Here is a 10,858-nt window from a genome sequence, read left to right as displayed (position 1 = left end):
ATACCAGCAGATTAAGCTGTAAGTAAGGCCAGGGGTGAGGCATGAGAGTGGGGGCGCAGACCTTTAACCCAAGCCTGCAGGAAAGCAGAGGCAAGGCAAGGGAAACCATCACTGGATGGTGGTGGTGCAGGCAAATTTGAGTTGAGGCCAGCCTGGTCTATAAGAGCTAGTTCCAAGACAGGCTCCAAAGCTACAGAGAAATCCTGGGGCACGCACACAAAAAAAACTAAGCTGTTGTCTAGGCTTAAGCCAAGGTGAATGCTAACGGGGCTTACACACTGGTCCTATGCTTTGCCCGTGCAGTTACCTACACCGACCACCATCCTCTAGGACTTGTACGAGCTCCCTGCAGAGCAGTAAACTCAAACACTTTACAGCCACCTGATACCACTTTCTTTCAAAAAAAAAATTTATTTATTATGTATGCCGTGTTCTGCCTGCACACCAGTAGAGGGCACCAGATATCATTATAGATGGCTGTGAGACACCATGTGGTTGCTGGGAATTGAACTCAGGACCTCTGGAAGAGCAGTCAATGCTCTTAAACTGAGCCATCTCTCTAGCCCAGCCACCTGATGCTTCTAATACCCAATAAATGGCAGACTCCAGACACATAAGCTTTTAGTTTATTTGTTCTCTGGGAAATTGTCTGCAAACCACAGCAGATCAAGTCACCGCGGATCTACTCCTTTGGCTGTGAACGGAAAAAAAAACTAGTCAGCAACAACCTTTAAAGTATCTTTAAAGTTCAAAGACAAACTCTTTAAAAAAAGAAACTCATGCAAAACAAGAATTAACAACCTAAAACAGAAACTAAGAAAATGATGCAAACATTCAGAAAGTAAATATTCACGTTAGAAATGAAACAAAAACAAGTCACTCTGAATTAGACAGTCACTGTTAGTACTGTTACAAACTGTACACTTATAAATCTATGTATAAATGTTCACACGCTTGCTCAAACTATGTCAGTAATAAGGAGTCTAATGATCTACATAAGAGCTTGAATTATACCTGTATCCAATCTCCACTCACTGCATCAGTGCAGGAAAGGGGGAATGGGAAGGAGGAAAACAGACAGTTCATTAGTAGTCCCCTTCCAAACACCAACATATCTGCACTGAAAGTACATGCAACCAGGTACCTCAGGTGACCGTTCTGTGATTGTACATGGACATTCCTTACACACCACCCAATTCTGACAGCACCTTGCCTGATTACTCCAATGTTAGCAAGGTGGCACGCAACTGCATTAATGTTAATAAGTGGTAACAAACTTGTCAATTACTAGCATTTAGGTGAAAGAGACACCCCTAAGGCTAGGCCCCTTGGCTCTGGTGTCAAGCAGAGAGCCCAGACTTGGGACTCTTCTAGACTCCAATGGGAAGGCCAGTCTTTTTAAACCTGTTCCATTTTAATCCTTTAAAGTATACCAATCTTGGATACCATAAGGTATACAGATTAGTAACAAAAAACATAAATAAAAATACAAATGTGACCGGTGCCTTGATTTAAGCTCCACTGCATGTCAAAGGAACACCAGTTCCACTATAATCAAAACACAGTCCAGAGGCCATTACTATTTTAATTTTTGAGTTGGCTTTTCAAGGTGGTGCTAGTACAGGGATGTGTCTTGGCCAGCTCCAGTGTCAGCTCCCCAGGACACCCAAAGGGACTGAGGCTGAATCTGTCTGTGTTAAATGGCCTTCAGGTCTGGCAAGGGACAAATCTGATTGCATCATCAAAACTTCTATCAATCAGCAGGTATAATCTGCAACACCTATGCAGTTCTACAGTGCTGATAGAAGTCATCTGACTACAGTCCCAGGCAGGCAGCTTGAAAGACAGGCATGAGGGGCGGTGGGCACATTTCTAAAATGCTACTAATGTAATTCCACTGCACGCTACAAATATAGTAGAGCAAGGAACCACTCTGATTAAAATGCACGTGGTAAAAATATCCAAAGCTTCAGTATGCTACCTCTAAGTTTTCTATTACGAACAGGAGACTAATAAGGACAGATATGCTAAGACATTGATGGGAGCAGGTGCTCTTACAGCACCCTGGAGAAGGGTCACTGAAGCCATTTCCTAAAAAGCAGTCTCAAACTCCAAGTTCGGAGACCAGGGAAGCTACCTCCCCCTTCAGTGAGTCACTACCCACCCATGTAACATGCATCTTTGAGTTAAGTCCTTCCAGTAATAAGATACTACTTAAAACGGGTCATTGGTATTTTAATAGGTCACACTATGAAAAACTGTTGTCCAAAAGCCAACATGCAAAGCATCAAAGCCAGCTCAGTGACGGTGACACATCCCCACACCGTGCTCAATCTCAGTACCTGCTAGATAATTCATTTCTGTTGAACAAGAAATCCAAGACAGTAGAGGAGGGGGAAAAAATTTACAGACACTTGATTATTCAGCAACCCAACACCTGAATTCCACCCTGCTACTCACAGCTAGCTAGCAAAGCTGGCATAAACTCTACTCAAAGCACTGTGATCTCAGCTAACTGGATAGGAAAGCAGTTTGACATTTGGAAAGCATGGGCCACATTGATCCAGCTGCTTCAAAAACCTTTGTGCTAAAAAGCAAAATGAAATCCTAAGAACATGACCTGTTCTTCCTTAAGTGTCTAGGTCAATCAGCAAGAGAAATTCCTGAACCAGGGCTTGAAAGCACCCCCTAGGATAGCTGAGTCAATGTGGCCCTATGTTGGATTGTGCTAGTCTATGAGCAGAAGATGTGGGCCAATCTATTCTAGGATACTACTATGCTACACAGCTGCTCAAAACGTTACCTTCTGCAATCCGAAGAGGGAACAAAAAAACACCAAGAAAGATTATTTAGAAAAGAAACGCCTCTTCATAGATAATATTAAGCTCGACAATCACAGACATTTCTGAACCTTCCTTGAGTCATACCTTTTTGCCAGCACCAACATTGGCCTTCGCAGTCCCCCTGACCTTCTTCATTCTATTCTTGCGTTCCTTTCGCTGTTTTCGGGAGGTCTTTTTCTTCTCATAAAGGCCATGCTACCAGAGAGAAAAGAGTATATGTATCTGTTAACTCATCCATCAACAATGGAGATGCTGAGAAAACTCTGAAAGTTTTACAAATAAGCCGGCGGTGGTGGCACACGCCTTTAATCCCAGCACTCGTGAGGCAGAGGCAGGCGGATCTCTGCGAGTTCGAGACCAGCCTGGTCTACAGAGCTAGTTCCAGGACAGGCTCCAAAGCCACAGTGAAACCCTGTCTGGGGGGGGGGGGGGATTTTTGAGACAGGGTTTTTGTTTAGCCCTGGCTGTCCTTGAATTCACACCTGCCTGCCTCTGCTGGGATTACAAGCGCCTAACTGTATCACCACCACCACCGGACCTAATATACCTTTTTAAGTTGCCATGACATTTCCCTTTCAATTCCTACTTCTCTAGTGAAGTGACAGGTATCACACTAAGAGGTCTCTATACCCTTCCAACCATGGAGATCCTAACCCATTAATCTGCTCTTGGTTATTCCTGGCAAGTTCTTCACAAGGCTCCCAAGCACTTCAGCACTGGATTCCCAGAGTACCACTTTATTTATTATGTATACAACATTCCTTCCATGTATGCTTGCACACCAGAAGATGGCACCAGATATTACAGATGGCTTAAGCCACCATGTGGTTGCTGGGAATTGAACTCAGGTCCTCTGGAAAAGCAGTCAAGTGCTCTTAACCTGAGCCATCTCTCCAGCCCCAGAGCATCAATTTAAAATGGCTAACTAGTCATGTGTAGTGGCTCACATCTCCAATCCCAGCATTCAGAGGCAGCTGATCTGTGACTTGAAGTCAGCCATGGCAGCACCATCTCAACAAAAAAAAATGACAAAACTGTTCTACTAGAGGATTCACCACAAGCAGTAACTAGATTCAAGAGGAAGAAAAGAACAACTCCCTGAGCATGGCAGCTCACTTAAAATCCTAGCATTCAAAGTGGGGTAAAGTGATCGCTGCAAATTTGTGTCCATTTTATGCTAGAGGCCCCGCCCCAACAAGAAAACAAGTCAGGTCTGGTGACCCCTGCCTGTAATCTTACCACCCTGGAGGCAGAGGATCACAGGTTCTAGGCCAACCTGGGCCACACAGTGAGAGCAAACTTAAAAAAATAAAGGTTCTCATCATCAATGAAGTATTAAGCTTGTTGCCAGTTTGGGACTAGACGGAATTGGGCCCTAAAATTTTAAAGCCACTGCCGGTGCATTGTAATATACTGTAACTTGCCTATTAAATAATCACCAACTTCTTCCTAGCAACCCCACCATTTAGGAGGCTGGGGGACAACTGATATTGAGTTCCAGTTCAGGACAGGTCAACTACATGGAGATGGGCCAAGGGGTAGGAGGAAAGCTTGGCAGAGTATCCTAATACCATACTGAGAGGTCTTTTAAAGTCAAAAGGTTTACAGTTAGACTTCATCCCACAGATGACCAGGAAACTATTATTAAGCAAAGAACCCTCCATTAGCCCTTTTAGGACCCCTAGTACACGACCGCTGTTCCCAAACTCTTTGCTATTGCTCATTCTATCTATTCACAACAGTGATATTGGAAAATGAACAAGATACCTACTCTTGCAAGTCTGTGTTTGGGTTCATTCTTCTTTGCATAATCGAGAGAATCATAGATCATGCCAAAGCCAGTTGTTTTCCCACCACCAAAATGAGTTCTGAATCCATATACAAAGATGACATCTGGTGTGGTTTTGTACATTTTGGCTAACTTCTCCCGAATCTCTGTCTTTGGTACTGTTGCCTTCCCAGGGTGAAGGACATCAATCACCTAAAAAGAGAGGACTAAGTTTAGTATGTTACAATTAACTACATCTTCAAAATTAAGACCCCACGTGCCGAACTTAGACATGCCCACCCTTACCATCTGTTTTCTTTGAAGCAGACGGTTGGTCATGAACTTCCTGGTCCGGATCGTTACTGTGTCGTTCTGCAGATAATACACAAGTTAGTATGCTAACCCTTTCTTGTCTTTACCATGCTACTTCAATAACTACTAAGGTGTCCAAGTCAGAGTGGCAACCTCAACCACCCCGTAAAATTACCACAAACCTCTTATTTTCTGTGATCAGTTTCCTTTCCTTTCTCTTGATTTTTCGAGACAGGGTTTCTCTGTTAACAGTCCTAGCCGTTGTGGAACGCGCTTCGTAGAGCAGGCTGGCCTCGAACTCGCAGAGATCTGCCTGACTCTCAAATGCTGGGATTAAAGGCGTGGGCCACCACAGCGCGTCGACAGTTAACTTTTAAATTGTAGCCATCGTTTTAGCTTCTCAACTCAAGCTCAGCACTATTGGTTTTTCTTAACTCTTAAGTTGTGTAGACTTCTTAAGAATCCCTGGCCCCTGGGCATCAGATACCACTCACTCCCTACAGAGCACCCCACGTTACTGCAACCGCAACGCCAGCAGAAGGGGAGGCGCTTTCTTCACCTCGGCCCGCCAGCCCGGCCCGAGTTCGGCGGCCCCGAGACCCGGCAGCCCGGCGTGTTCCGGAGAGCGGTCAGACGACCCCGGCTCGGCGGCCCGGGCGACCGGGCTCCGTACGACATGGCCCGAGCGGAGCGGGTGGGGCCCGGCCGGCTGCGGCTGCAGTGTCAGGCCCGCGGGGGCAGGGATGGCGCGGATACGCCACGGATGGAGCCGACGACCCGAGGAGACTCACCATGATGACGGCCGCGCCGAGCTGCTGAAGCAGGAAAAGAGGCCCGCTCTCTGTCGGCCAATCATATCAACGCGCACGGAAGGACCCGGGTCCTGGCGCGGAGGCGTGGCCAAAGCCTAGGAGCAGGCCACACCAATGCCTGATTGAAAGTGCCTAAAGACACGCCCCTCTGGCCTCTAGGCACGCCCCCAGGTCTAGACAGCCCGATTTGTGCTTTGCGCAATGGCGTGTTCTTTTGCAATTAAACGTCTTCTTCCTGATTTGTTTTTTTGTTGTTGTTGTTGTTTGTTTGTTTGTTTGTCTTTTTGGTTTTTCGAGACAGGGTTTCTCAGTAGCTATGGAGCCAGTCCTGGAACTCGTTCTGTAGACCACGCTGGCCTCGAACTCACAGAGATACCCACCCTTGCTTTTGCCTCCTAAATGCTGGGATTAAAGGCGTGCCACCACCACACCCGGCACAGTTCACTTTGTTTACATTGCTTCAATCAAGTTGGGCGTCAGAAGCAGAAGCAGTCTGATCTCTGAGTTCAAGCCCAGCACGGTCTACTTAGGTAGTTTTAGGTCAGTTAGGGCTCATCCCACATCAACCCTGACTCAAAAATAAAATAAAAATTGCCTCCAAATGAGTTAATCTTGAAGCCATTTAAAGAAGGCCTTTCAGGCAGCATGACCGTTTTACACAGAGGGAAACAGTAGAAACCTTAACTCAATCTTTCATTTCATGTTTGCGGCACTTCACGTTGTTACTTTTTTTTTTTTCGTGTGTGACGTTTTGGATTCTTTGAAGCGGCATCTTTCGGGTGAAGCTCATCGAGAAAAAAATCCGTTGTATTGCCAAGAATTATCCTGAATTCCTGACCCTCCTGCCTTCACCTCCCAAGTGTGCCACCACATGTACCAATATATTGCACTGGGAGGGGATTGAGTTGGTATAATTTGGTTTTGAGATTTACTGAGCATCTCTAAAACTTGCTGAGCCAGACACGGTCAGGCAAGAGGATCAAAAGTTTAAAACCTGCCCGGGGGCTGCATAGCGATTTGCAGAGCAGCCTGGCGGGATCCTGGCTCCCACGAAAGTTTTAAAAGAAGGGAGGATGTAGTTCTGCTCAGCGACCGAACATTGTCCAGTCTGCAAAGGCTCTGATTCGGTCGCTAGCGCTAAGAAGGGAAAAGTGACGTCATCTATTTGAGCCAGGTATGGTGGCAGAAACCTATGATCTCGTGTGTCTGCAAAGTTGAACAAAATCAGAACTTGAGTCCACCCTGAGCAAGTAGGGGTATACATAAAGAACCTATCTCAAAGATATTTGCTCTTTTTCCCCAAATCTGTGTTCTTATACAAAATTAACCTTTAATGTTTCCTGATTCAGAAGTTCCGCTTTGCATAAAGTGGAGCAGTGTGGCTGGCGCTGGTGCACGCCTTTAATCCCACCACTTGGGAGGCTGAAGCAGGTGGATCTCTGGGAATTCGAGGCCAACCCGGTCTATAGAGCAAGTTCCCGGACAGGCTCCAAATCTGCACAGAGAAACCCTGTCTCAAAACAAAACAACAAAACAAAAACAAGACAACGACAACAAAAAAGTGGAGCAGTACGTGAAAATGAAAGTGATCGTGCACTATTCCAAGGGGAAGAGCAGAGAGCCCCAGCGGCGAGTGTGCATCTGCCTGCACATATGTGCATAGACACAAGCATGGTAGGTCCCCAAAGCAGGCCCCAAAATGGCAGTGTGGAGGGCAAGATTTTAGGGTGATGGTCTGGGTTCCACCTGAGCTTGGATTTGCCAGGAAACAGAAACTTAAAGCATTTCTCAGAAGCGTTAACAGATGGCTAAAGGCCCTGAAGGAGTCTGTCAGAGTCTCCTCTGCCTCAGAGTTCACTGGCTAAACAATGGGTTTCCTGAGCTGCCCCACCCCAATAATATAAGTTATAAAACCGAACAAGCTTTTTCAATTGTCTTCTACTATCCTTAGAGGCAACCAGGCAGTTCTTTCCATAAAGAGGGGTGGGATTCAGCGGGTTCTTGCTGCACCTGTTTATAAAACACATAATTAAAATGAATCATGTATATGCATATATGACACATATATATATACACACATATTTACACTAGATATGTTATCTAATCACTGAGAATATGGAGGCAGAAGGATGGCAAGTTCAAGACCAGCAGGGACTATAGAGTGAGATCCTTCCTCAGGAAACAAAATACACGTAAACACACACACACACACACACACACACACACACACACACACACGTCCTAGTTTGCACTTGTATAAATTACATCTTCCCCTCAAATAACGTTACAGACTGGAGGCTTGTGTGTGTAGCTTTGTCTTCAGCTATTATTTCTTCTTTTGATTGCCCACCATGGTGATCTTTTGTTCCTTTGGCAGGTCGACTTTGACTTTCAATGTTTCAAACAATTAGATGCTCCTTCTTCACAATTTTTTTAAAGTTTTTTTTAAGTTTATTTAATTTTTTATGTGCATTGGTATGAAGGTGTCAGATCCCCTACAACTGGATCTTCAGACAGTTGTGAGCTGCCATGTGGGTGCTGGGAATTGAACCCTGGTCCTCTGGAAGAGCAGTCAGTGCTCTTAACCACTGAGCCATCTCTCCAGCCCCACAATTTTTTTTTTTTTCCGAGACAGGGTTTCTCTGTAGCTTTGGAGCTTATCCTGGAACTAACTCTTGTAGACCAGGCTGGTCTCGAACTCACATAGATCCACCTGTCTCTGCCTCCCGAGTGCTGGGATTAAAGGCGTGCGCCACCACCGCCCGGCTGTTTTTATTTTTGGCTTTGAAATAAATATGGTACTTCTCACTCCTCTATCGTTTTGAGAAACCTATGGGAAAAGGGATTTTCTTTGCTCTACGCGGCCTTGGTGCATTTTAATGCAGTGTCGCTAGGTGGCGGTGTAGATGGAGGTCGCAAAACAGCGTGGGAGAAGTCTCTCTTGATAGACTCCGGCAGCGGAAGAGGAAGCGGCACGTGCGGCGCTCTACGGTGGCCGAAGAAATGCTGCAGTTCTATTAGCTCTGAAGCCAGAAGTACCCCAGGAAGGTTCAGCGACAGCGGTGTCTGTAGTCGGAGCCCCGCGAAGGGCGCCCGGGCAGCCGGCACCATGGTGAAGGAGCAGTTCCGCGAGACCGATGTGGCTAAGAAAATGTAAGCCGGGGCCGGGAAGGGACGAAGATTGGGGTCCCGCGTCCCAGAGGGTTCCCGGTGAGGGACAATTCTTAAGAGAGAAAGAAGTTCCAGGATGGGGTTTCAGACCCTAGGGGGTTCCGTAGCAGGGGAAGTGGTGTGGACCGAGCAGTGTCGGAACGGGCGTCCTGGGCGCGAGGAGACAGTGCATGCTGACCCGAGTTTGCCAGCTAGAAAGTGGCTTCACAGGCAATTAGGTGACATGATCAGAATCCAAGCTGCTATTCTATGCCCTCTGCTTCAAAGCTTAATTTTTAAGCCGTAGACCCTCTTTATGAGTTTTTATGTTTTTTTAAAGGCGGGTCCATTTTTTTTTCCCCTCCGGCGAACCTTAGTACTGAGGTCATTGATGTACACTAAAGATTACCGGTAAATGCAGTATTTGCTGCTTGGTCTAATGGAGAGTAGACAAACCAGCTATGGTTGTGGCTATTGCAACGACAAGCAGAGGGGATAACGGGCGCACACATAATGAATAAGTCCGGGCTTACCCTGTGGTAAGACCAGACCTTTTCCAAATCGCATGTTGGGAGGACAGGGTGGCCTGGTAGCCGTGGAACAGGGGACTTAACACTATGGTAGTCTTGCAAAGAGTGTCAGACTTTTGCCAGTGTTTGACCAGGGCAGAGTTAGAGTAAGATTCCTCGTTCTGGGAGGCCACGGCAGGGATCCGGACTGGGAATGATGACGACTGAACTGGGGATGCGGGGTTAAGGATGGATGTGGGAACATGGGAGAGAAGCAATTTCAAAGAGCCTTAGGGTATGAAATGGAAAAGGGAAAGAGTAAGAGAGAAATGAGATTGACCATCATTATGTGTGTGATTGCCCTTCGCTAGATTGTCTTACCTGGGTGACCTCCCAGCTGTTCTCAGTATCCACCCCTGCCAGATTTCACACCCGCCCTATATACAGAAAATACGTTCTCTCCCAGCAGCCCAAGGATGCTGTTACCAGCAGATGAGGTCAAGTGTGTTACCACAAGCTTATAATCCCAGCACTCAGGCCAAGGCAAGAGGACCATATGGTTAAGGCTACCTGGAGCCACATAGCAAGACCCTTCCTTCATTTCAAAACAAAACTAGGTGTATGTCGCTTGGATCTTCCAATAGCTCTCTATTACACTGACACTTAATTCTCTCCTGCTTCCAAGCCTTGGCCCTCCTGCAGGCCTTAATAGACTCCTTGTACCCTTAGCTGACTGTGCCGTGTTGTGCTATTTCCATGTGGTTGCTTGATGATGCCCAGTGTCTGTGGGCCCAGGGCTCTGCCTTCTGTTTCAAGTGTTCATCCTCCTAATTCCTTATTGTGGGCTCCTGTCCTCCTCGGAGTTTAGCTAAAAGGTCAGTTTTGCAGAGGCCCAGAATGTACCATCCCGTGTCATTTTGGACAGCCCTCATGCCCTGGGACATTGGCTGTAACCCTCAGTACTCATAAACAGACACTAAGTGATGAGAATGCTCAGTCCTTTAAGCAGAGTGGCACAGTTTCTCTAGGGAATCTTCTTGGCCTCTTTTACTGTGGTTTTGCTTGTTTGTTTGCTTGTTGGTTTTTTTTTTTTTTTTTTTTTTTTAAGAAAATAACAAGGGAGAAAGCCTTTACCATAGGGTAAAGGGTTGTTTTGAAGGAAGGCTTTGAAAAGTGAAAATCTTTTGGGGTCTGGTAGAACCAGTTTGTACAGAGAGTCGGGAGGGCAGAAGCTTTGGTGGGCCATGCGTGGGCCCGGACCCATGGGCTTTGGTAGACTTTTCCCTGTCTGTTTCCATTGCAGAAGCCATATTTGTTTTGGAATAAAGTCCCCTGAGGAGATGCGCCAGCAGGCACATATCCAGGTTGTCAGTAAGAACCTGTACAGCCAAGACAACAACCATGCCCCCTTGTTGTATGGAGTGCTGGACCATAGGATGGTAAGGCCCTGTCCCTCCAGGATCT

At 46.4% G+C, this 10,858-nt stretch overlaps 2 protein-coding genes across 4 annotated transcripts in view; one reads left to right on the top strand and one right to left on the bottom strand.

Annotated features, from left to right (window-relative positions):
• Positions 1–608: 608 nt before the first annotated feature.
• Positions 609–5,814, bottom strand: Rps24 (ribosomal protein S24). Of its 3 annotated transcripts, XM_050129397.1 has the most exons (6): positions 5,715–5,814; positions 4,918–4,983; positions 4,615–4,824; positions 2,928–3,038; positions 1,015–1,034; positions 609–694 (listed from the first exon to the last, which is right to left on the bottom strand). In XM_050129397.1, the coding sequence occupies exons 1-5, from the start codon at positions 5,715–5,717 to the stop codon at positions 1,032–1,034; spliced, it is 393 nt and encodes a 130-aa protein (XP_049985354.1). In that variant the 5' UTR covers positions 5,718–5,814; the 3' UTR covers positions 609–694; positions 1,015–1,031. The 3 variants fall into 3 exon arrangements, with proteins under 3 accessions (XP_049985354.1, XP_049985352.1, XP_049985353.1); XM_050129395.1 differs by lacking the exon at positions 1,015–1,034; XM_050129396.1 differs by lacking the exons at positions 609–694; positions 1,015–1,034 and adding an exon at positions 2,340–2,360.
• A 2,895-nt stretch (positions 5,815–8,709) lies between these two features.
• Polr3a (RNA polymerase III subunit A) overlaps positions 8,710–10,858 on the top strand; it is a 37,664-nt gene continuing 35,515 nt past the window's right edge. Inside the window, exons 1-2 of the mRNA XM_050129394.1 lie at positions 8,710–8,888; positions 10,698–10,833. Of these exons, the coding sequence (XP_049985351.1) occupies positions 8,845–8,888; positions 10,698–10,833 (180 nt within the window). The 5' untranslated portion in view covers positions 8,710–8,844. The remainder of the gene's footprint in view (positions 8,889–10,697; positions 10,834–10,858) is intronic.

This window comes from Alexandromys fortis, unplaced genomic scaffold (assembly GCF_014885135.2).
Source record: "Alexandromys fortis isolate MF-2015 unplaced genomic scaffold, M_Fortis_MF-2015_v1.1 scaffold_320, whole genome shotgun sequence".
Lineage (NCBI taxonomy): Eukaryota > Metazoa > Chordata > Mammalia > Rodentia > Cricetidae > Alexandromys > Alexandromys fortis.
This window is presented reverse-complemented; position numbering and strand designations above follow the sequence as displayed.